Source organism: Anser cygnoides, chromosome Z (assembly GCF_040182565.1).
Source record: "Anser cygnoides isolate HZ-2024a breed goose chromosome Z, Taihu_goose_T2T_genome, whole genome shotgun sequence".
In the NCBI taxonomy this organism is placed as follows: Eukaryota; Metazoa; Chordata; class Aves; order Anseriformes; family Anatidae; genus Anser; species Anser cygnoides.
The window spans coordinates 32,092,005-32,115,332 of record NC_089912.1 but is presented as its reverse complement, the minus strand read 5'-3'; the positions used below and the strand labels follow the sequence as shown (position 1 = coordinate 32,115,332).

The 23,328-nt window shown below is 37.1% G+C and overlaps 1 protein-coding gene across 3 annotated transcripts in view; it reads right to left on the bottom strand.

The window, feature by feature from the left end:
* HOOK3 (hook microtubule tethering protein 3) overlaps positions 1-23,328 on the bottom strand; it is an 87,222-nt gene that overhangs the window by 11,731 nt on the left and 52,163 nt on the right. For 2 of the 3 annotated variants that reach the window (XM_066988336.1, XM_066988335.1), the window contains exons 11-21: positions 22,848-23,049; positions 19,327-19,437; positions 16,373-16,460; positions 15,718-15,787; positions 13,951-14,091; positions 11,875-11,962; positions 7,201-7,235; positions 6,290-6,372; positions 4,161-4,261; positions 1,218-1,322; positions 1,034-1,105 (exon numbers count right to left, since the gene is read on the bottom strand). In XM_066988336.1, coding sequence (XP_066844437.1) covers positions 1,034-1,105; positions 1,218-1,322; positions 4,161-4,261; positions 6,290-6,372; positions 7,201-7,235; positions 11,875-11,962; positions 13,951-14,091; positions 15,718-15,787; positions 16,373-16,460; positions 19,327-19,437; positions 22,848-23,049 — 1,096 coding nt within the window. The remainder of the gene's footprint in view (positions 1-1,033; positions 1,106-1,217; positions 1,323-4,160; positions 4,262-6,289; positions 6,373-7,200; positions 7,236-11,874; positions 11,963-13,950; positions 14,092-15,717; positions 15,788-16,372; positions 16,461-19,326; positions 19,438-22,847; positions 23,050-23,328) is intronic. The other variant, XM_066988337.1, reaches the window with a different exon arrangement.

Genomic DNA, 23,328 nt, shown 5'->3' with positions numbered 1-23,328 from the left:
TTGAGCAGCATGTCCCCCGGTTTCCCACATCTGACAAAATGCTTCCCCACATAAACACAGCGACTGTACAAACCTTTTCAAAATTGCCTCCCCTTGTCACCCCAGATCCCTTTAGCATGCTGAGTGAGAAGAGTACTTCTCTTCTGAAACCAAATTCTTTCCATCTCTACGCTAGCTCATATGGCAGGATCACACCTTGAGAGAAAGTATGTTTTCAGCAGGAATGAATGCAAGGAGGAAATGAGAGTTTGAAGAAATAAAAAAAAGCTGTGATGGGTTGTATAGTTGTGTACAAAAGCAGAGGCTAATTACAAGAAAGACCCTGCCCAGGGAAGACAGTGAGGAGGAATTTGAACTCTATGGTGAAGGAGAAGGAAACATGAACGTTACACGGGTCATGGATTCCTTCTACCAGGACAGCAGACTCAATGCAGCCACACTCTACCGAAGAGAAGTCTTGAACACATTTGCTGAAGGTGAAAAATCTCCTTGCACACATGCCCAGCAAAAGCTGTGTGGCTGCTTTTTTATACTCTGAATATTTTATGGGAGGGCCACACACCTGTGTTTGCCCTTCACTTGGGGCTAAACCTGTACCTAGGTTAAAGAGGTTGCTTCTCAGAGTGCTTACTGCAGCAGTAAGCTTTGTGCCCCTTCATTTGAAACACTGAGACGGTTGCAGAATCAAAGTACATCTGAGCACTGTAAGTCAGCATAATTGCTATCTTGAAATTCTAGTCCTTCAATCTGAAGCTTCCTTCCCTCTATAAAATGCCATTTCTGGTCTTAAAATTTGAAAAATAACAAAAATGTTCTTTCTCACTTACCCCAAGGTTAACATAGGAATATAGTCTTATGTAACAATAACTTAGAATGATTAAAAAGCATTTGTTTCTGTCTTGTGTGTTGGAAAATGATTTAAAAAAAAAAAAAGTAAATAAATGAAGAATTCCATGAACAACCTTGAAATAACTAATATTAATCCCTTTGTTTTTTTTTTCTTTGTTTGTTTGAAAGTTTGGGATTTTCTTACCATATTATACCAGGCACTAACAATAAATTTCTCCTCCATTTCTCTTTGACTTTTTGTTTTTTCATATTCTTTCTATAAAAAAAAAAAAAGCATACATTTAAAAACAAAGTACAACAAGTGTTAGTCTATACCTAAAAAACCACAAGAATAACACACATCTACCAGGAAACATGAAGATTACTACCTCCAATGAATGAAACATTCTATCCCGTTCTTGCAACTGATTTTTCAGAGCCTGAATCTCAGGAGCTGCACCCTGGTTTTGCTTAGGGTCTAAGGTGCGGATGACCTGTAAGAGAAAAACAGATTGTTTTAAATTAAACACTGCAAAAGCAATCTAATTAAGTGAAAAAAAAAAATCAAAGAATTATCACCATGCAAAGCTGATTAAAAAACAAAAAGTGACTTAAAACATATCAATGGTAAGAAAAGATACTCCAAGATGTGGAGTAGAGGGATGTGCAGTCTTAAGAGGCTGACTCCCGTGAAACAATCTTGCTGAACAGCATGACAGAGGCTCTGCCTCTGAACATCAGCCATGGTATGTTGGAGAATCTGAACTGGTTCTCTTCTATGTGACCATGAAACAAAACTACTAATAGGAAAAGTAGAACTTAAGAAATTCACTATCCCAGACTCACATATGCAGGTCCTTTCTCTGGTTACACTACCTTGGGGCCACAGTGGTGGAAATCTTTTCTCAAATACTTTTTACGAGGTTCCAAAAGCTCAGGTTTACTTACATGTTCCCTGTTAATTCCTCCCCTTCAATTTATGGACCACTTCAATCTGGAAAGACTACACCTGGTGCCATGGGGTACCATTGCGGTATCAGGTGCTGCTATTTCTAGAAGACTTACACCAAAAAGCATCCTGTGGCACATGCACGATCACTATGTTACTAATACGATGAACAGACACCTAGTTATGTCCATGTGTGGCATCCATCGCAGGCAGCATTTGAGTGCTATCAACCACAGAGCTCAGCTAAGAACAAATCCAGCAAAATGCTTAGATACCTAAGCTCTCTGTAATAGAAAATGGCAGACAAGTTTTTAACATGCTGGGGATATATAGGAAGAGACTTCTCATTTGTCTTCCTAACCATTTCAGAATGATATATAAATGCTGAAATAAAACAATGCTTTCAGTTTTACTAAGTTGTTTTTACGGAATAGTATTCATGGAAGAAGGCTCATAGAAGTATACTAAGTTTCTAAGAAAACATACTCTAGACTTAGATATACTTTCTATAGTGGAAGGCTGTAATGATTGTACTAGTCTTCACAAAAAAAAAAGTGAAAGTTGATGAGATCACAAAAAACTAACCTAAGAAGAAAAATTAATGTTACTGTTATATAAAGCACCCTATAAAGTAACACAGTACATACAAACAAATCTTATTGAAGGGGGAAATCAGGATTCTGTCTTTCACCAGAATACTCTAAGAATATAAGATGCAGAACAGAAAACAGAAAAAAGGAAAAAAAAAGATTTGTTTAGTTCTCCAGAAGGCCTTTAAAACATCTTCGAAGTAGTCACCGAGAAAACTACATAGAAATAAAGGAAGGAAGCCTAGAGTTCTGACAGATTAGGAACCCATTTACAGATTCCCATTTAACTCAATCCAGACACAGCAGGGATTTTGATGTTATCATGAACACATGAAACAGATGAATGAAAATGCTAGCATGCTTTTAAGAAACTCAAATAAAATATAGAAAGTATAGAAGAAATGGGGTTATGGTTGAGACCACAATACTGCCATTTTAAAGCTGGTAGTATACCCACACCCTCAATACCATATTCAAATATTTGCCACCTTCTAGCCCGAAGCATACATTAAATAGTAAAGGTGAAAAGCAATACTAAACATCAGTAGGAGAATCTAACAGCTTGTGTAAGTAGTTCAGTCAAAAATATTACTTTACGTAGAAAAAGCATCTGTTAAAAGAGTTCACATTAAAATGGTTTCTAAACCAGTTAGCTAAACCAAGACATGAACAGAAAGAAACCAGGGGCAAAAGATGAACAAAGAAAGCAAAGTCCAATTTAAATTGGTGAGAATGACTCTGCCACGTGTGTAATTACCTCTGGCTGTAAACTCTAAGGGCTACGACTGAGAGAACTTGTCAGAAGCCCCATAAAAGAAAAAAAAAGATGAGCAATTTATGTGAGCAATAAGAATTCAGTGAAATCTGAAGCAGCTAAAAGCTACATTGATAAAAAGGTGTATCAAAATTATCTGCTTCAGGTAAGGGAGACATTACTGACTGAGCACTGTGAGAAGCCTACACCATCCGAAAGCACACACAAATAGATCCAGCCTCCCGTGAGGCAGAGAACCCCAAATTTCCTCTTCCCTCTCTGCCTCTTATTCTTCAACAAAAAGAAGAAAAGCTGATAAAAGCTTTTTGTTGGTTTGTTGTTTGTTGGTCCAATTGTGCCTGCACTTGGTGGCACTAAGCCACATCTGCATGTACAAAGAGGCATAACTCTTCAGGGAAGATGTGCTGGAAGTCCCCAGAAGCCTCAGCAAAAATGCCAATTAAGGAGTACTTTTGTTTATCGAGCTTCCCTCCCTTGACTTGGTTTACATAAGTGGTTCTCTGATTCTGAAACAGAGCAGCACAGCTGTTTCGGTAATTTCTCCATTACCAATCCTAGTATGGATGCTCAGAGGACTGGAGCACCTACTCCTATGAAGGCAGGCTGAGGGAGTTGGGGTTGTTCAGCCTGGAGAAGAGAAGGCTCCAGGAAGACCTTACAGCAGCCTTCCAGTGCCTAAAGGGGGCCTACGGGAAAGCTGGGGAGGGACTCCTTGTCGGGGGTGTAGTGATAGGACAAGGGGTAATGGCTTTAAACAAAAAAAAGGGAAGATTTGGATTAAATGGTAAGAAGAAATTCTTCCCTCAGAGGGTGGTGAGGCACTGGCACGGGCTGCCCAGAGAAGCTGTGGATGCCCCATCCCTGGAGGTGTTCAAGGCCAGGGCTTTGGGCAACCTGGTCTGGTGGGAGGTGTCCCTGCCCATGGCAGAGGGGTTGGAACAGGGTGGGCTTTAAGGTTCCTTCCAACTCAAACCATTCGTTGATTCTATGATAATTATCATGGGACATATATACTTACGCTTTTGGCCTTTTCCAAATACTTTTTGTAACGCTCTTCCATTTGCTTCATTTCCTCCTCTTTTTTCCGTAAGGCTTCTTGTAACTCTTCAATTTTGAGTGCTTTATGTCAGGAGGTGCACACATTGGGAAATAACAATTATATTATGTTTATTTTTGTGTGTTTAAACAGACACTTAAGGCACAGGTAGAACATACCGCACTTCTTATCACATAAGGAATGTGATATAGCAGATACCATAGTTTTAATTGCTCAACAGCTCAGAAACATAAAAAAAACATGTACTCATGTAATATCAAGAGATTGGTTTTTGTGCACAAATTTTGCTTTTAAAATTATGGAGAAATAAAGAGAAATGGAATCATAAATCATTGCCATTACTGAAGAGACTCAGAAAACTAGTTTCTTAATGCATTACAAATTTCAAATTACATTCATATTGCAACTCAGATAAAAATGAGTTTACTTATTCTGTGTTAGAGGAATGATTCATGAGGTACAATTCTTACTTAGACTGGCTCAATTTTAACACTGGACATAATTTATCAGAATTGTAACATGAATATAGTCAATTTCATTTTTTCCACGTTTTCTCAAGCAGCAATGCAGATCAGCAGGACAGTTTCACACAGGCTTTTCCTGTGTTGATACAAAAATATGTTGAGCCACTATCACTTAAAGCACAAACTATACATCTTCGAAGAAGGTCAATTCCATCATTCCGGATCAAATAACACGTAACAGTTGTGTCTATTTCTCATACAGCATGAGACAGTTGGAAACCCTCAGTCCATTTGTTTTGCAACTTTGTTTTAAAATGTTCTTTCATGTTTATCCTACACTTTTCTCTCTAAGCTCTTCAAAAACACTAAGCTAGTAAACAGGATCAAGTCATCTTGATCATTACTCAACACAACAAAGTAAGACCTGCCGAAAGTCTTCACTGATCAGTGATGGAGTCAATAGCAGATTGTCTCCAAGAATACAAGAATCAATTTTTCAAAATGTTCTGTGATTCTTGTAAAATACCAAATCCTTTTGGCCATTCTCAGGACAGCTAAAAGAATCTGAAGAAATAATTCGCACACCTTTTATGCTGACTATGAGAATAAAGGAAGAAGTACAAGCATTTTTATTTTATCAAGACAAAACTCAGACCTAGGTTGTAAAAAGCAAGTTGTAATTTCAGTAAGACAACTACAGAAGCTTTAACATGACTATTTTTTTTTAATAAGTCTGAGAGTCAGAAAAACGTTCTTACACTCACACTGAGGCTTATCTAAACTGTCAGGATCATGTGTTTATTAGCTGCTTATTAAGTCCCTAACCTTCATTTCCAGGTGTACAAACATTTTCTAAGACATAGAACTTTATTGCATACCCTGCAGTTTTAGCTCAGCGTAACTAAAATCCCTTTTGGATACAGAATTTATGTAATGAATAGTAAAACTACATTTTAGTCTTCCTGGATCTCTTATGGTTGAAATTGTTCTGGCACAAACCAGAGAAGCTGACATCGGCTGCAAGCTTTTGCCTTGTTCTATTATGAGTAAGCTTCAAAACCAACAATCAGGCTCCTGCAGTATTTCTCAAGAAATAAATAGTATTACCATGCTAAAAATCAATCATTAACAGCTAGATGCTGGGCTCTAGAAACCATCTGACCTATAACTATACAACATAACTCCTACATCTGTGTTGACCATCGCCCAAAAATATTCTCAAATTACAACACAGTTCTACTCTGTTACCTGAAAACATACTGAAGGAATATATATTGTTAGTAAAAGATAACCCGGTGATGGCAGCAAGGATCTTCTAAACTAAGGTGGTAGGAGACATGACAGTTCTGAACAGCTGAGGTTCAATGATAGGTATGATAATGACTAGGTATTTCTATGGCCATTGTCTTTTCTTACTATGGTGGTCTCTAAAATGCAATCTCCTGCTTTTCAAGCATTAGAACAATCTTTCTGGTCACCATAGTTTCAGAGAAATTAACACCTATCACTGACATTTAAAATGTGCATTTTGTTTATCTTGCACCTTCTATAGCTATTATAATTAAAGACTTCACACATGAAATGCTTTACAAAGAAAAGAAATGGAGTGCACAGCAGTAAACTCACAACTGTTATTGCATCTTGGTTCCAAATCCTCAATAATAGCTCGTTTCTTCTGTAGCTCGTTATTAGCTTCATGGAGTTTCTCACTGTTACAAATCATAAAAGGCACATATTGTTTTCCAAATATTCTTACTGAGTTTGAATGAACATTAAGCGATATTAAAAAAAAACAAACAACAACAAAACAACTCAAATAGCAATATATTTCTAATAGCATTACTGATTTTTCCTTTGTGGGATGAGGACAAAAGACAAGTGTTATTAATGTCACTGTGGAAATATTTGTAACATACTACAGCAAAGAATTACAGTACATGGAGAACTGTAACGGCAAACAGCCTCATTCTCTGTCCAAAATGACAAATTTACCTTAGAACTTACAGTAAATTATACAATGCATGCCTAAAATGAATACTTTTAACTGAGATTACATAACAAAAGAATTGCTAAACCCACAAGCAACAAAAACTACACTTTTTATTGTAAGACAGTTGAAAAGCGAAGTCTTTTGCATTTTAGGAAGTAGAAGAGAATAATAGAAAAAAATGGTAACACTCCCTAAAATGTTATGTATTATGCCCTAAGTTACCTAAAAAGTAAACAGATTATTTTTATTTAAATTCAAGTGTTTTCCCCAGAACAAAATGACTTACTCCTCTCAACTCTTATACAATGCTAGGCAAGGTATTCTAACTAACACAAAATGATGTTTTATTCACAGCTCTTATTACTTGGCAAAGGTTTTCTATGAAATGAAAATAAGATCCGAATAGCAGACTCCCTAACATTTCTGTGCTAAATCATTTCTCTTAGTTGTGTATCTTCTAGGTACATTATTAATGAGTGTCTGCCTTCCGTATGATAAGGAAAACATGTAATTTCAAACTGCAAGCAATATTGGAAAAAATACTTACAGATGTTCTTCAAGTTTCTTTTTCAGAAGAATTGACTAAAACAAAAAGTTAAATGTGTTATTTTAACATATTGGGGTGCTTTAATATAATTTCAAAATTATTTTTAAGACAATTTTGACATTCAAACCCAAATCCACATTTTTACTTCACTCAGTTTTAGATTGTAAATCCATCCTCTGTGGTAGCAATCCTTTCCTTCATAGCCATGTGACTATCCTGAAATTAGAATGCTTTGTAACTTCACAAATATTTCCCCAGGAACTGGACCAATATAGGCAAGATCCATAAATTATAATGCTCTATGGTAGTTTTAATTTCTTCATGATTCAGTACTTTTGTAATTAGTCTTAATAAATTAATATGAAATTAGAAAATGCAGCAAAATTTGCTAGAAGAGCTATCTTACCAATATTGCAAAACAATTTGTATCAAGATGTGTAATAAATTAGTTGAAGCAAATTCCTGTCCCCATAGAAACTAGAGGGAATAGAGTGTTTTAGACTGGAGTATAGCAGAACATTTACCACTTTTCTGTTTCTCTTCTTTACTGACTACAGACATGTAAAAAATATCATACAACTTACAGTGTTCCACTTTCTGGTTAAATCACATTTAGATAAGCTCTTTAAATAAAAGCTTCAAAGTAAATTTTATTTTAATCTTAAACTCACTTGATACACAGTGAGTATCTTTCAAAAAACAATACCAATAATGTCTTTAAACTGAAAGTAGTGTTAAGTAAATAGAAAGCCATACTCACAATAGCCTTGAGCAGAAGCCCATGCCAAGAAACAGAGATGACATTAGTATAAAGCAAAACAGCAGCCAACAGAAGAAACTTTTTAGAAAGTCACGAACAGAAAAAGTTAAAGCTATGCATATTTTCAGACATGCGTATTTTTCTCCTCTGTTCTCATCAGCAGTTTCATCCTGTAACATTTTCTAAAACTCATCACTAAAAAAAATATAAAAATGGTAAAGAAGCACATTTGTAAGTCACCGTATTTAAACCAGAATTTCAAAGGAGAACAACTGCTGTTTTGGAAAGTCATTTAAGACAAAAATGATACAAGTAACAAACAGGAGAAAGTGTGCAGTCTATTGGGCTACAACCATAATAAAGAGATGCATGTGTTTTTGTGGAGTGATTCTGAATTGTCTTATTTTCACATAGATCAAATACAAGACAAATGTAAAGTACTTAAAACAGAACCTGCCTTTTTGTTTTGTATTTATCCAATACGAATCATGGTGGAGCTCTAGCATGTGACTAATGTTCCAGAACACCATGAAAATATAATATCACTAACAAAATGACTTCATTGCCTTTCCTCCAGTGGTCTTTCAACACAGGTTTAGACACCTAGCCAATAGGGACAATTTCACTGTGCACCCCATTTTTTTTTTTTAGCTTTGTCATGGCGTAAAGACTTCAAAATATTGTCTTTGACCACATTCCTGGGTCACTTTTTTTTTTTTTTTGATTTCCAAATTCAAGTCTGAAAACCAACTTCAAAATTGGATTTCCCTATTGCAGTAGAATAAATGGGGGAAGTAGGTAAAATAATCCAACATGACTCCACTGATTTCAAAGTCAGAAATTTAGAGCAGCTAAGTATCTGCAGGTTTTGACCTGCAGGTCTGCAGGTTTTATCTAATTTTGAGATAGCTTCACACTCAGATTCATTCAAATCTTTCATGTGTTCATAATAGACAAGTACTTCTATAATAAAACTATAAATATCAGCAAATGCATACTGGCTATTTTGCCTTTTTTTTTCCCCCCAGTGCTAACAAGTTCAATTTACAAAACTCCAGCAAAACCACTGATGGCTTTAGAAAATAGATATCCTTTTCAGTATTTAATTGCTATTTTTCCTTTGCATCAAAAAAACTTACAAAAATAGTCTTTTTATTGAAAATTTCTCGTATACTTAAAGGAGATAAAAGGAATATTTTTTCCCCCTTTGGGGATCAAAGCTTGGTTTTGTTCTACATGTTAAAGCTGCAGACAGATGGCTATACTCTGGCTTGTGGTTAAGCTAACTTAACAGGATGAGGGCAACTATAGCACGTGTCTTGAGAAAATTTCTTGATGTGAGTAGCTAACAAAACTTATAAACAGCACCATAAGAGATGGCCAGATTTCACAGACACATTAAGAGTAATGAGCAAAGCAGCTGAACTTCACAAGAAACAGAACACGTAACAGAGTTCTGGGGACTTTTTAGGGAGACGCCAAGTCAGAGGGACATACTAGCTGTACCAAGAATAGCATATAAGGCCAAGATTGCCTATGTAATGGTACGAGAAACTCCAGATTTTCTACAGATTTATCAGGATTATGTCCAGTGGGGCAGAAGTAACGAAAGGCAGTTTTTTTTTTTTGTTTAGGAATACTTGTACATTAGGGTGGAGAAAGGGAGAAAAGCATGAAGAAAGGAAGTGATAATAAGGCATGCAAAAGACAATCATAGCTGTTTGGGGTACCTGTTGATTGCTGATACACATGAACACATTCTGAAGGACAACAAATCAAACCTACTGTTCTGACCACACCATTCATGTCTGACCTGATACTGTAGTCTGGAAAATAAGGGTAGGAGGCCATTCCCCGTCTAGCAACGCAACACCGAGATGGACTGACTAATCAATCATGCATCCCAACATGATGCGTCAGTGCATGTTACAGGGCTAATGGCACCGACATCTTCCTAACATCCTCCTCCCACTGCAACTTCACTGCAAAATGAAACTGATCCATTCCTCATTTAGATCTTGGTAAGGACATTCGTCTGGGCTACAATAATGTTTTTACTGCTTTTTGAGCAAGTCTAAAAATCCCTTCAACTTTGAAAACAAAAACAAAACAAAACAAAAAAGTCATCAAAATACAAACAGGACTTTCAATTTTCAGAGTGGTTCACTTTTACATTGTAAATATGAAAAAGTGCATTGTTACAGAAAAGTAGTGAAAAAAACGTGGTCAAAATGATGAAATGAACTGTATGCCATGTGCTTCCTTATCCTTTTTATCGTGCCTCTGAAGAATCACCCTTTTTAAGGATAGATCGAAGATAACTTCAGGATGTCCCTGCACAACTTGATCTACCTCTGAGGTCGGGTTTAACTTTGAGTTTTGCTCTGATTTGTGTGAGATTTTGGATGAGGTGTCCCATCCATTCAGAGGTTCTTGAAACCTCAATTAATCTCTGATTCTACACTTAACTTGCTTCATTAAGAGTAAATCAAGGCCTACACACTAAGCTCAGCAAAACAGGCCATGGGGTTTGTGCATATAAATCACCACTGGCACTGTCAGACCTACACAGAAGCCCAGAAAGCAGCTACTTCATCATGAACTTCAGCTGTGCTTGACAACGCCTGCCTGGTATACACAAGAGGCTATACCACGGTGTTGTGACGGTGGTATTTTGCTGTTAGCAGAATCACCCCAGATGATGCCTACACAGGCTGCAACCGCTCTTATAAGTGAGCTACAGACATATCCTAAATTACAGCCCAAGCCAGAGCCATAAAAAGGGACAGAATTACAATTTCAGTAAATAAAACTGAATGCAATTAGATAGAGACCATTTACAATACTTAATGCCTGAGAATATATATTTTTTCATATTCTTGTTCACCCTGAAGATCTGATTTTGGTCAATAACCTAGAAACACCTCAGAATCACATAATAGTATGAAATGATTTTATAATGCATTCTGTAACACATTCTAAGTTACTTAGGAAAATAATCTTAACTGAACCTGACTATGTTGTTTTAGTTTTATACAGTTTATTCTGAAAATTAAGTGGACAAGCTAAATTAAATACACTCTTAAATGAAAACAAGCAGCTAGTAATAGTTTTCATTTTTTATATGAATTAGTTAAAACAAAAACACAAAAATAGAAAGCAACGCATTACAACTTGTTGCCAATTAGCAGGGAAATACACTGGTATTGTGAGTGTACACTGTGCACGTACCCTCCTGCAAATCACTGCTTTCAATAAAGTTATAGAGCTTCTTGTCTCAAACACAAGAGATAGCAAAAGTAATTTTTGAGTGGAAGACTGAAAGTTGTTCTCCACACTAACTGCCACGATGGGTATTCTCCTATTAAAAATAAAGCTAACTCTGTGAATGGAAAAAGAAACTGCTGCATATGTTAATCAACTAATCATTTGCCTTTTTTAGTTTTGGCCTGCCTGGCATTACAAGATACACTTACTCTAGGAATTACAGGGTTTCCACTGTCGGGAAAGGGCCTACCTTCGACTAAGCAAAACAAAAATAGCTTCAGATATTTTACTAAAATGTGGAGAATTAACATGTTCTTAATGCCTTTCAAAAGTCTCTATTCTAATTAAATAATTTTAAACAATGCTGTCTTTACTATTAGAATAGACACATTTAATTAAGCAAAATTTGACACTTTCTCTGCATAGGATTTTTATATTTTTTCTACACAAATGTCTTATTATGTCTTATACTCTATTTAGAGAAGCATAATTTAGTATTAAGACCATAACAGTGAATATGCAAAACAACCAGAAACCTCCATTTGCATATTTCTTCCCTACATAACAAGCAGAAACTTTTATCAAAAAGTGGATGATCCAAGAAATAAAACTACTTGAATGTGAGCTTGATACACATTTCTACTTACATCTTCAGCTTTTGAACCTTGATCCTGCAAAGATTTTTGTAGTTCTTCAACCTGGGATTGCACTTCTAGGAGTCTTTGATTTACCAATCTAGGAAATAGATAATATTTTGTTTTTCAGAAAACAATAAAAAACTGCAAGACAATGCCTGAGACTTTTAGTGTCCAATGTTTTCAGGTCATCTACACAGGAGATGCAATGCTGTATTTTATTCACTAAAAATTTTCAACGGAACTGAGAGGGTACCACAGCTCCAGAGATCAAAGTTTGTAGTCTCCCATAACAGTCTGATACTTTTCCAAGACAGCATAGATGCAAGTCATAAGAAACTATTTCCATATAGGTACAACAAGAGTTTCTAACTTGTTCTGACTCACTATGAGACAGCTACTAGCTTACTGCCTTTACACAGCCACAGAACCCTAAAAACCCATAGGCTGGAAGGAATCTCCAGAGATCATCTTAATCCAACTTCCTTTGTGAAGCAGATCCATTAAACAGATCCACTTAGAGCAGCTGTGTAACACAGAACCATGTTCAGTTGAGGTTTAGATACCTCCAAGGATAAAGTCTGACAATTTCTCTGAGCCTCTCTTCTAGAGGTTGGAAGTTTCTTAGCTTTTTTTTTTTCCTTTGTATTGAGTCAGAATCTCCCATACTCCAGTTTCCACTGCCTCTTTTCCTTCTACTGTCAATCTCTGAGAAGAGTCCAGCTGTCTTCTTGACAGATTCACATTATGCAGATGTACATCGCAGAACCATCTCCCACATGCCATCTTCTCTGCAAGCTGAGCAAACCTAGTCCTCAGTATTACCCCACATATCATGTGCTCCAGTGTCCCTCATCTCAGCACTCCTGTATGTCCAAAACTGAATGCTATATCCAGACATGCTATTATGGGATTCCTCAAATGGCTGCTTCACAGCCTCGTGAGGACAGCCCAGATCACAGTCAGCCTCCTGGGCTGCAGGGTTCCCAGCGGAGACACCCTCTTTACTGCCCAGCCAGGATACCCAGGGCTTTTGCAGCAGAGCTGCTCCCCAGTCTAACACCAGCCTGCATTGCTGGTCTCCTCCCAGACACGGACAGGGCCCCATCTGCTCATTTCTCTACACTGTTGACAGCACTACTATTCACTGTGACTGAATTTTTCACTCACTTTACTGTCCACTTATTTAGCCTATAAGTAACCATTTTGAACGTAAGGATAACAAAGGAGACTGTGCCAAAGGCTTTGCCAAATCTGAGGTAATCTAAGGTATTTCAACCTCTTCCACACAGGTAACCATCTCACTGAAGACAATCCGTTTAGTCAGGCACGCTTTGCTCTGAATAAATTAATATCAGCCTTTCCCAACTACTTTCTTGTCCCTCTTGCAACTGGAAATTCATTCCAGATGGATTTCCTTCATGAGCTTCCTAGGAAATGAGCTGTGGCTGACCAGTCTGTAGAGGCCTGGATCCTCTTTCTTGCCCTTTTTGAAGGTGAGTGTGGCATTTACATTTTCCCAGGCTTCAGAAACCTTCACCAATCAACATTACCTGTCCAAGATTTAGATAGAAAGCAGCTACACAGCAGTATCTGCCAGCTACCTTAGCACCCTCAGATGCAGTCTGGTACCATGTATGTCTATATTCAGGAACACGTGCTGTTGGGTTTTGAATATCTCCAAGGATGGACACAACCTCTCTGGGCAACCTATTCCAGTGCTTAGAAACTCTCACAGTAAAAAGTATTTTCTTATACATTTAGATGGAATTTCATGTGCTACAGTTTGCGCCTGTTGCCTCTTCCCACCACTGAGACCATTTCCCTTAGATATTCCCATCAGATATTTACAAACATTGATAGCATTCCCCCCAAGTCTCCTGTCTTCCTGCCTACAAAGAATCTCTGAAAGACGCTGCAGTTCTGTAATCACATCCTTGTGGCCCTTCAGTCAGCTCACTGCATTAAGTCTATGTCTGTTTTGTGCTGGGGAACCTGGTATTGGCACAGTACTGTCAAAAGTGTATGGCATTGTCAGAAAAGTCAATGGAGCAGAGGACAGAGGAGTTAGAAGACAATACTTCTTACCTGTTCTCTGTCTCCAATTCATTCTTCCGTAAGTTTGCATCATCAAGAAGGCTCTGCAACAAGGCAATCTTTTCATTGTCAGAACCTTCTTGGTTCAATTTTAAAATCTTGTTCTCATGCTGAAGGCGAATGAGTTTCTCCCTAAAGACATGAAACACGGTTTTATAGAAAATAGTATACTAATCTCTTTAAAGAAAAAAGCAGTTTAAAACAGAAGGTGTAAAGATAATATAAAGATCATCTTTACCTATTTAAGAGAGACAGATGAAACAACAATTAAGTCTTCAAACCCACAAATTCAAACGCAATTAAAGGAGCTGTAATTGTAGAAAGCACAATAGAAAAAAATTGCCTGAATGCCCCTACTAGATCTCAGAGTACAGAAGGACAGGTTTATAGGTAGAATGTGGAGAACGCAAAGCTCGGTGACAAGTTTCAAGGGAGGCTGTAATCTCAGCTGTCATGGAACTACTGCATGAATCTGGGGAAGCCACTTCTACCCTGTTGGTCTGTTTTCCCTCATGTCACTGAACTTGTTGATTTACTCAGGTGCAAATGACAGGTCGCAGCCCAGACCTGCCTGATGAAAATCCCCCATCTAGTCACATCCATGTGACTAGACATCGAGAAAGGTGCTCGAGCACAGACCCACGCTCTGTCACCTCACAGGGAACTAGAGAGCAGCAGCAGCTACTCCAGTGGGTAAGCTGCTTCTTACAGTCTCCCCCTGTCATCAGCAGGAGCAGCAGCCCAGACCTTCAGATCAGGAAGCTGTACTCTTACAGCAGCCACTGCTACAGTCCATCTTTGTGAGGTAGGCACGAAGGCCAAATTTAGCAGCTGCAAACAGACTGCATAGATGCATGCTTGCATAAAATCCAGATTTCATCTTCAGGAGCTGAAGATGGAAGAGATAATGAAACCACATGTCTAACCTTGGGTATCTACAGTATTTATGCTTCCTGTCCTCTCTCATGCAGTCATGTCAAAGGTTTATGTAATAATTCCATAATTCACTAATACTACGTCAAAGCATTCTTTTGTTGTTCCCGAACAAATCTAGAAGAATTGCTCTTGTAGTAAGGTGCAGCAACAGAACTGGAAGAAAAGAACTCTTTTCTACTGTTAGCTTTCTTCACTTAAATTATGTTCTGACCCCAAAAGGATCTTTCCAATTGTTAAAAAACTGTGTCAATTTTTGTAGAAATGTGAAAGAATAAAATTCCTAAAGGGTCAATAGATTTCTGAGATGTGACTGCCTTTAAGTAACTTTAATTTCAAGTTGCAGTGATACTGAGCATACTGGCAAGGATAAGCACCACCTGCAACCTTTTAAACTACGATTTTCAGCTCTGCCGTGGCTGTTCTTCCCTTTCATAGACTGTAACCATTTGCAACAATACAGACTGAATTATAAAATCAACTGTTTCTATGTCATTTTTATTCATTTTCTCCTCGTACAACTGCAAGTTCCATTGGAATTTTGTCTTAAATCTGATATAAAGTGCAGTTACATGAACTCTCTGCAGGAAAAGAAGAGGCACAGTATGAGCATGAAGAGTTTCTTGTTATTGTTGTCTTGGAGTACCGTACAAAAATTAAGAGGTCAAATTAATTTTGTTCTAAACTCCTACTGTGCAGAAATCCAAAAAAAGAGAAAATATGTATATATTAATTGTAGAAACTTTATAGCACTGATTAAGAAATGAACCAATTATTTATGGGTACATTGTAAGGATGAGTAAAACAAGGCACACATTAGCTTACTTTATTTCAGGAGTAACAATTTCTGCTGCTAAACTGTCTGAAGGTTCTTGTGTTCCTAGGGGCATCAATCCTGGGTCAGGAAAAGTAAAGAATTTAACAAGCAGACCAGTTACTTTATTTTAAAAGATCAGAAATAAACTTTGTTCTACAAGCTTGTAATTTTAGAGTAATGCTAGTAAATGGAAAATTACACAAAGTCAGGCTACAGCAAGACAGGCAACAGCAGTTTCATTTGGCGAATAATCGTTATTTCTGTCTTCATCCATTCTGGTGAAAGTGATTTTATGGTGTATTTTCTACTCATTAGCTTATCTAAAAAGCTGTGCAATGCAACAAAAATAAATTGCAACACATGAAATATCATATACACATGAGAAAACTTACATAACTTTCTTCAGAGATCAACTACATAGACATTAGAAATACATTCTAAAACTACCACACAGGGGAGGAGACTAAAATTTATGATCAACTGAGATCATGTTTAAAGTTCTCAAATACTTGCAAAGTTATGAGTAGCAGAAGCAGCTTTTCATTGCTGTTCTCAGAAGATCTTAAATTTATTCCCTGCTACACAAAAGCACATTCAGCACTCTTTAGAGAAGTCCTGTGAACTTTAGAAAAGATGCATTTAATCTCCTTATTTGTCCTTTACCTGTAGTGGTGAGTTGACCCTCCTGTGCTTGTACACACCTGAGCTCTTCAATAGTTTCTTTCAAAGAATCTCTTTCTGTTCTTAATCTCTGAATAATTGGAAAGAGAATAAATATGAATCTTGACACCACCTTATTATTTTTCAAATTAAGGCATCTTCAGTCTATTTTATAACAGAATAAAAATAATTTTCAAATATCCCACACCAACAGTATTATTTTTGTGAAGGGTTGCTGCTCTGTCAATATACTTAAAGAGGCAAAAATACCAGGGTATAAGCTTACACAATTGATATGTTATTGACACAAAATTCTGGTACCAGGTAGTAAACTGCAGGTACTGGGACCACTAAGTCACCCTCCTTTTCCCCTCACCATGGGTTGGTTGCAAGGGAAAGTGAAGTGAGATAGGAGAGTGTAGATGTTTCTCTCAACAAGAAATCAAGATTTAGCCAAGAGTGAAATAAAAGGCAGGTGGATACACAGTCAATACAACAGACAAACTGCATTAACTTCGTTTTGTTTCTCTGTCAACAGTGCAAGGGTGAGCAGCAGATCTACAACCTCTTCCTGACATGTGTTAACTGGCCTTGCCAGTCACCAGCATCTCAGATATTTAAGAAAACTATTTGCTTGAGGCTTAGTCCAAAGAGAACTGAAGAACAGGACAGGCCCATCCTGGGGGATCTATACAGATGGGCTCCGCAGTACCATCAGGTAAATACTCTCCCATTTTGCAGAAGTCTCCTTTTGGCAAAAAACGGGAATCTACAGGTAACATCAAGTCTTAGTCCAGAGGGTTCCCAAGAGTCAAATATGAAAGTAGAGAACAGCAATTATGTAAAGATCCAAACTGTAATTTGCTCCAATATCAGAAATGTCCAGTGCCACTAAAAGGTCTGAGACAGACCTCAGCTCTGTGTAGGTACAGTTGTGTTGGCATCAGCTATCAAGCTCCTTGAATTTGATTCCATTTACAGTTTGATTCAAATATATTTTATATTTCAGCCTAAATAGATTCATAACTTCGAATAACTTTGACAAAGAATGTTTTGTTGAGGTGTGACAGAGGCTTCTGCTGTATTTCTGAATCCTGCATGGTGAACTCTGGTGCAACTATTACAACCTGGGTAAAATATGCATTCTATTAGCACAGAAAGCCATTTCACAAACCCCACAGGTTAAAAACTGTTTTTACTACGAATACCACAGAAAAATAGCCACAGAGAGGAGTGCTCAAACTCGGATGCTGAAAGCAAGGATTCAGCAGTCTGTTACTGTCAGTCAGAAAACATCAAGTTGATTAATTAAATGCCAGAATATTTTAATGAATAGAAGAAGCTCTAGGTCTGCATTTGTACACTGAAGACAAAGCCAACTCAACAAATTGTATTAGCACTTATCAAACAACAGACCACAGAAGTGAAATTCCAAGCTACAGAAGATATCAAATGCACTACCACACTTTGCCAGAATATAAAGACAAGGCCAAAACTGATTTCTGTAGCTACTTCCAAAATATTACTGACAAAATACCATTCATTACTTAGCTTGTGACCTGTGATGGGCAATGTTAGTGATATGTATGTGACAACAGGGAAAAGAAAGAGTACGTAACACAGGTGGCGAATCACTAATCCAAATGTTGAGATTCTTCTTCAACTGCACACTAGTTCTCACAGGTGCATGTCAATTCAGAATAATGTACTGGAAACCAACATCCACCAAAAAAAATAAGCTATTTGCCAGGCAGTAAAACAGAAAACTGTATGACAATGACCTGCAATTCAGATCCTTTGTGCAAGAAAAAATGGTCCATCAAGCAACAGGTAAGCCACAAACACAATCTTACCATTGTAAAACATAACAAAACTAGAAAAGCAAATTTTAAATAAGGAGCGGGGATGAAAGCCAAAGCACAATATGAAAATGATTACTATGAGCATTCCAATCTCAGCTGAAGAGCACATGGAAGTGATATCAAGGTCAAATGTTCACAGTAGTTAGAAAATTTAACAAAATATGGAAAACAAGGACCTGTGAACAGAAAATAACTGAGATTTTTCAGTTCAAGTGCTATTCAAGTGCAGGGGCTGGAAAATTTGGACACGATTTAATAGGAAATATGACATATTGAAGAAAATGCCTACAAAGATTCTGGCTGATGGACAGATGGATTTATACTTTGAAGAAGCCTGAGAAATCTGTAACTCAAAAGTGCCAGCCATGCTTTCAGGTACTTTAAAGCACCTGCAAATGCATTCCTAAGAAACAAACTGCTGATAAACAAGAGTATGCAAGAATAAGAAAAATCTGAAGGATTGGTCTTAGTAAAAGAGGGCAGAGCAACTGATCTCAGAATCACTAGTAGCAAATGACAGAGAGGAATAGAATGGACTGGTATCCATCCTCTGTCTTCCATGTTGACACTACAAGACAGATCAATGAGGAACTGTCATAAAAGGTAAGAATGCAAGAAAAAGGACATGTCCTATAAGATTGCTAAAAGACTTGCTGCAGTGTTTGTGACTGCACAAAGAGAAGCATGCAGACAGTACCTCAAAGAAAGCTCTTGAAAAAAAGTAACAGGAGTTCAGTACTAGGACAATACTGCAAAAAATCCTGTTTTAAATAGTCATTCAGAAAACATTACAATTACTTTGGGTGTTTATTAACGTTCCCATGGTGAATGGGCAAGCAACAAATTCAGATCACAACTGTGAAGGCTTTTCCTCTTAGAAATGTGTTGCAGATGTTTTTGTACAGTCACTTTATTCCATGCTGTACAGTTCTAAGATTTAAAAAGAATCAGACATGAGGAAATGTTATGTGAAAAAAGAGTTCCTAATTTAAACAGCTTGCTGTAAATGTCTAGTTTTCATTATCATATCCCTGTGTTATAAAAGTCACAAAGTTGCTTTTACTACTACCAAAAAAGTAACACCTTGGCACTTACATCTTTTTCTTTTTGGAGGCTGTCTACTTTTTCTTTCAGCCGTTTGCATTCATAATCTAATTTATCAGCTTTCTTGGATTCTTCAGATAACCTGTTTTGTAGTTCAACTGCCTGTGAGAACAAGAATTAATAATTTGTCTGCAAATATTAATATTAAAACAAAATGCACAAGACAAAGTAGCCAATTACCATGCACCACAAGTCATTTTGTAAAACAAGTGAAATATTTACCTATAGGACATACTAAAACCTTTCATCAGTTGTTCTGAGCTTCAGCAAAACTAACAGCATTCAAATATTAGGTTTCACCATAAACAAAAGGAGCAAAAATTGTAAAGTATGTTCAGTATATTTAAAACCAGGAATTTATGCCCAAGCATGACTTACAGGGAAAAAAAAGAAGCTATATATTTCTATGGATCAAGGAGCTTAGGAAAAGTAGAAAAATCCTCCTGCTATCTGAGAAGTGTAGAAAAAAGAAAAATCTCTGAAGAAATCCACTTTAACTTTAACCTTTTGTTAACTCTGTTTCACAAGTCTTGCTCAGAACTCAAACACCAGTTTATGTAGTCAGGCAATGTCTCTTGACCTGAGATTTTCCTCATCTTTTTTTAACACACTAATATAAAGATTCACCCATAGGCTCATAACTAGTTTTCTTTACTTCGGAAGGAAATACATTGCTAACAGTGTCATATATATACTTTCAACTACAAATTAGTACGGAATTAATGAAATGAGTAGAAATCTGAAAGCTGAGCAGAAAAAATCAGTGAGCAGAAGGCAAATCAGTGAAGTTCTGCCATTTCAAAGCTCTCAACCTTTACTAGCAAAAGCTCATCCCCAGACATTAATAACACTCATAATGCAGAGAGCATGGAAGCAACTAATCCAAAAAGATTTAAGATGATACAAAAAGACTGACCTGAAAATATGTAAGCTGAATGATGACTCAGCTGAAGACATACAGCTTCTTCTGAAGCAATTCATACGAAGGCTTTTTCATGACTTTCAGATTACAGGGAGAGTGACTAACAAATTGTTGAAGAAAAAACAGCAGCCGTACCTACATAAGACTATCTAGTGGTTCCAATTGCCTTTTATTTTCAATGCGTATAGCTATAACAAAAAAACTACCAGGCCAGAAAAACTGCACAGTCTTAAATTTTAGAATGAAGGACACTACTGTTGTCATACTTAAAATAAAGGCTGCGAAAAAAACACAGGCCTGCTATTTCTGAGATTATCAGAAAAATAAATCAAAATGCTAGACTTGAAAATATTGAATTTCTCAGATTTGACTTCCATCACTCAGGATATTAAAAAATGAAGGCCTTCACCTTCACCTGCTGATTGTCCCCTCTTGTAAAGTAGGTATATTCCCACCTCACATGGAATAAATGCATTAATGTCTGTAATCACTCATGCCATAATTATGTAGAAAAATACAGCAGGAAATTATTTTGAATCAGATTTTGGGAGTGTATAGACAGATACACAGCTACATGGTAATGCAGAAAACTAAAATAAAATAAAAAAAAAAGAACTGCCAACACATTTACTGAGCATTATTTGACATGTGGAATGAGTAAAGCAGGCATCTTGCAGCAAAGAAAAGAAGGACATACTGTTAAAAATATACCAGAATGCACATGCACAAAGGGACTGAATTAAAATCACAGAAAACAATTCTGGAATCTGCACATTTTAATTCTTCATGCTGCAATAAAAGGTTTCTTAGAAAATGTTTGTGTTTACTTCCAGAAAAGTGAACAAAAATTCCTAAGTAAATGCTATTGCATCTCCCAGCACAATATACCATCACCAACCTCATCTCACAGAAACCAGTAGGTAAGATGAAGATGGAATTTCCTTGCAGATCACTATATACCACTGTATTTCTGCACAACATCTGCACAGCACAGAGCTTCTAAATCAAAGAAATAACTCCTCTGATGACATCCTTCTAAATCAGATTGGATCCCTCCACACACCAGACCAGACACATTGCACTACAGTGGCACGCTACTGCTCAACAAGGGTACAGCATCTGAATTTTTATATCTGGCTTAATTTTTATAGCAAAACTTGGGATTCACAGGAATTAATTTAATGACAGTTCATGATTCAAAGGCAGATCTCTAAAGGAGCCCAAACAAACAGACAATTAAGGTACATACACTCTGTGTTCATTCTGAGGCACTGTGGTTAGATGAAACAAACTCACACCCGTCACATGAGAAACTTGAGGTTCATTTCAGTCTCACAAAGCAGACCACCTTTGTACAAATCAACAGCTCCTTAGATGTGAAATCCCGGCTATAAAGCATGGGGAATGATGGCAAAAAGGAGGAGTACTTCTTGCAGAACAAATGACAGGACTGCCCCTTCTAAAATCCTTACCATTGGTAAAATGAGAACAATCAATGCAGATTGTCAAAGTTACACAATTATATCACATGCTGAACTGTTCAAAGGCAAGGAATATTTCTTGCTAGTAAACATAACACTACTTGCATATGAAAGGTCATTGCTTTCTGCATTTACTTTTCCCTTTGATTGTCTGTTATTTCAGTGTTTTTCTTGCCCACGTTCTTTACTAGTGGAATCACTTGGACTGTATTAACAATTAGCCCACAGAGGCTGAAGCTCACTCTCCTAATAACCAAGATGGCCATATGCATGAAAAAAGTTCTCAAGTCTCAGGGCCACACTTTGCATCAGGGCTTGCACTGTAGTTGGTGGTGGCTTTTGCATTCTTAATCTGCTGTAAGCTGATGTATAGGGACCCTTGTACCATGACTACCACTTGGAGTTCACAATCAGATAGGAATACTGAGTGGGCACTACTGCTTTAACAAACCCAGCTCTGTCTGATCCTGTAACAAGAACCCAAGAATGATGTCATATCAGTGTAGTGCAGAAGCAGAGAGAAGACTGAGCACATCTTCCACCATTACAGAAACATGATCACATGGTGCCTTGTTAAGCAAGATAAATGCCTTTCACTTCAGAGAGAGTGATGGTGATTAATTTTGTACTCTGCTGAGTGCATATAAACAACAAGGATGGTATACATCCTTTTCTCTTTACATCTACGCACAACTAGAACCTCAGATAAAAATGTTGATGAACCAATGGAATAACTTACCTCAGCTATGTTATGTTCCTCACTGCTGGAAATTTCTAAGTGAAAAGTGGACACTTCTTAAAGAAGAGGCTGTAACTCAAGCCTCAATACTGACTATGATTTAGGAATAATTTGAGAAAAAATGTTAACATCTGTTGGTTTTTTGAAAAGAAAAAAATACTGTATACTGGCAAACAAAGGTAAAATTCAAACAATGATAAGAATTGCAGAAAAGAAGAAAAAAGGTAGTGCCTACAAAACAAGCAACTCTCCTAAACGCATGGAGCTGTCTGTCCATCTTTTCTTTTTTACTTTGAGATATTAGCTGTGTTACAACAAGGAATTATTAAACAATGCAGAAAACTGCTGCACTGATGATTTCTTTTCTTACCTGTCTCTTGTACGTCTCCAACTGACTGCGTGCTGCATTGGCCTTCCTTAGTTCTTCTTCCAGGCTCACAGTATTTTGCATGTACATCGTATTCTTCTCTTCTAAGAGTTTCACTTGCCGCCGCAAATCACCCAAGTCTTCTAATTTCTTTTTGTATGACTCCACCTGGCTTTCTAACTTGGCTACTTTATCAGAAGAATGCCTGGAGGGACAGATTTGTATCAGATTTATATTCTGAAAGCTAACAAAATCAAATGTCCTGAAGCTTCCTTTATTTTGAATTCACGCAGAAGACATTATGAGACATCATGAGGAACATGAGAAAATGACCATATTCTCACATTACGAGATGTTTTCACTTCTAAGTTGTCTGCTTCCCTTCCACCATTTGTTAACTCAAAAAGCTGCTGAAGCACATTTAAAGAGTACTGTTTGAACACAGGTCTGTATTATTTTGAAGGCCATGGCACCCATTTCACAT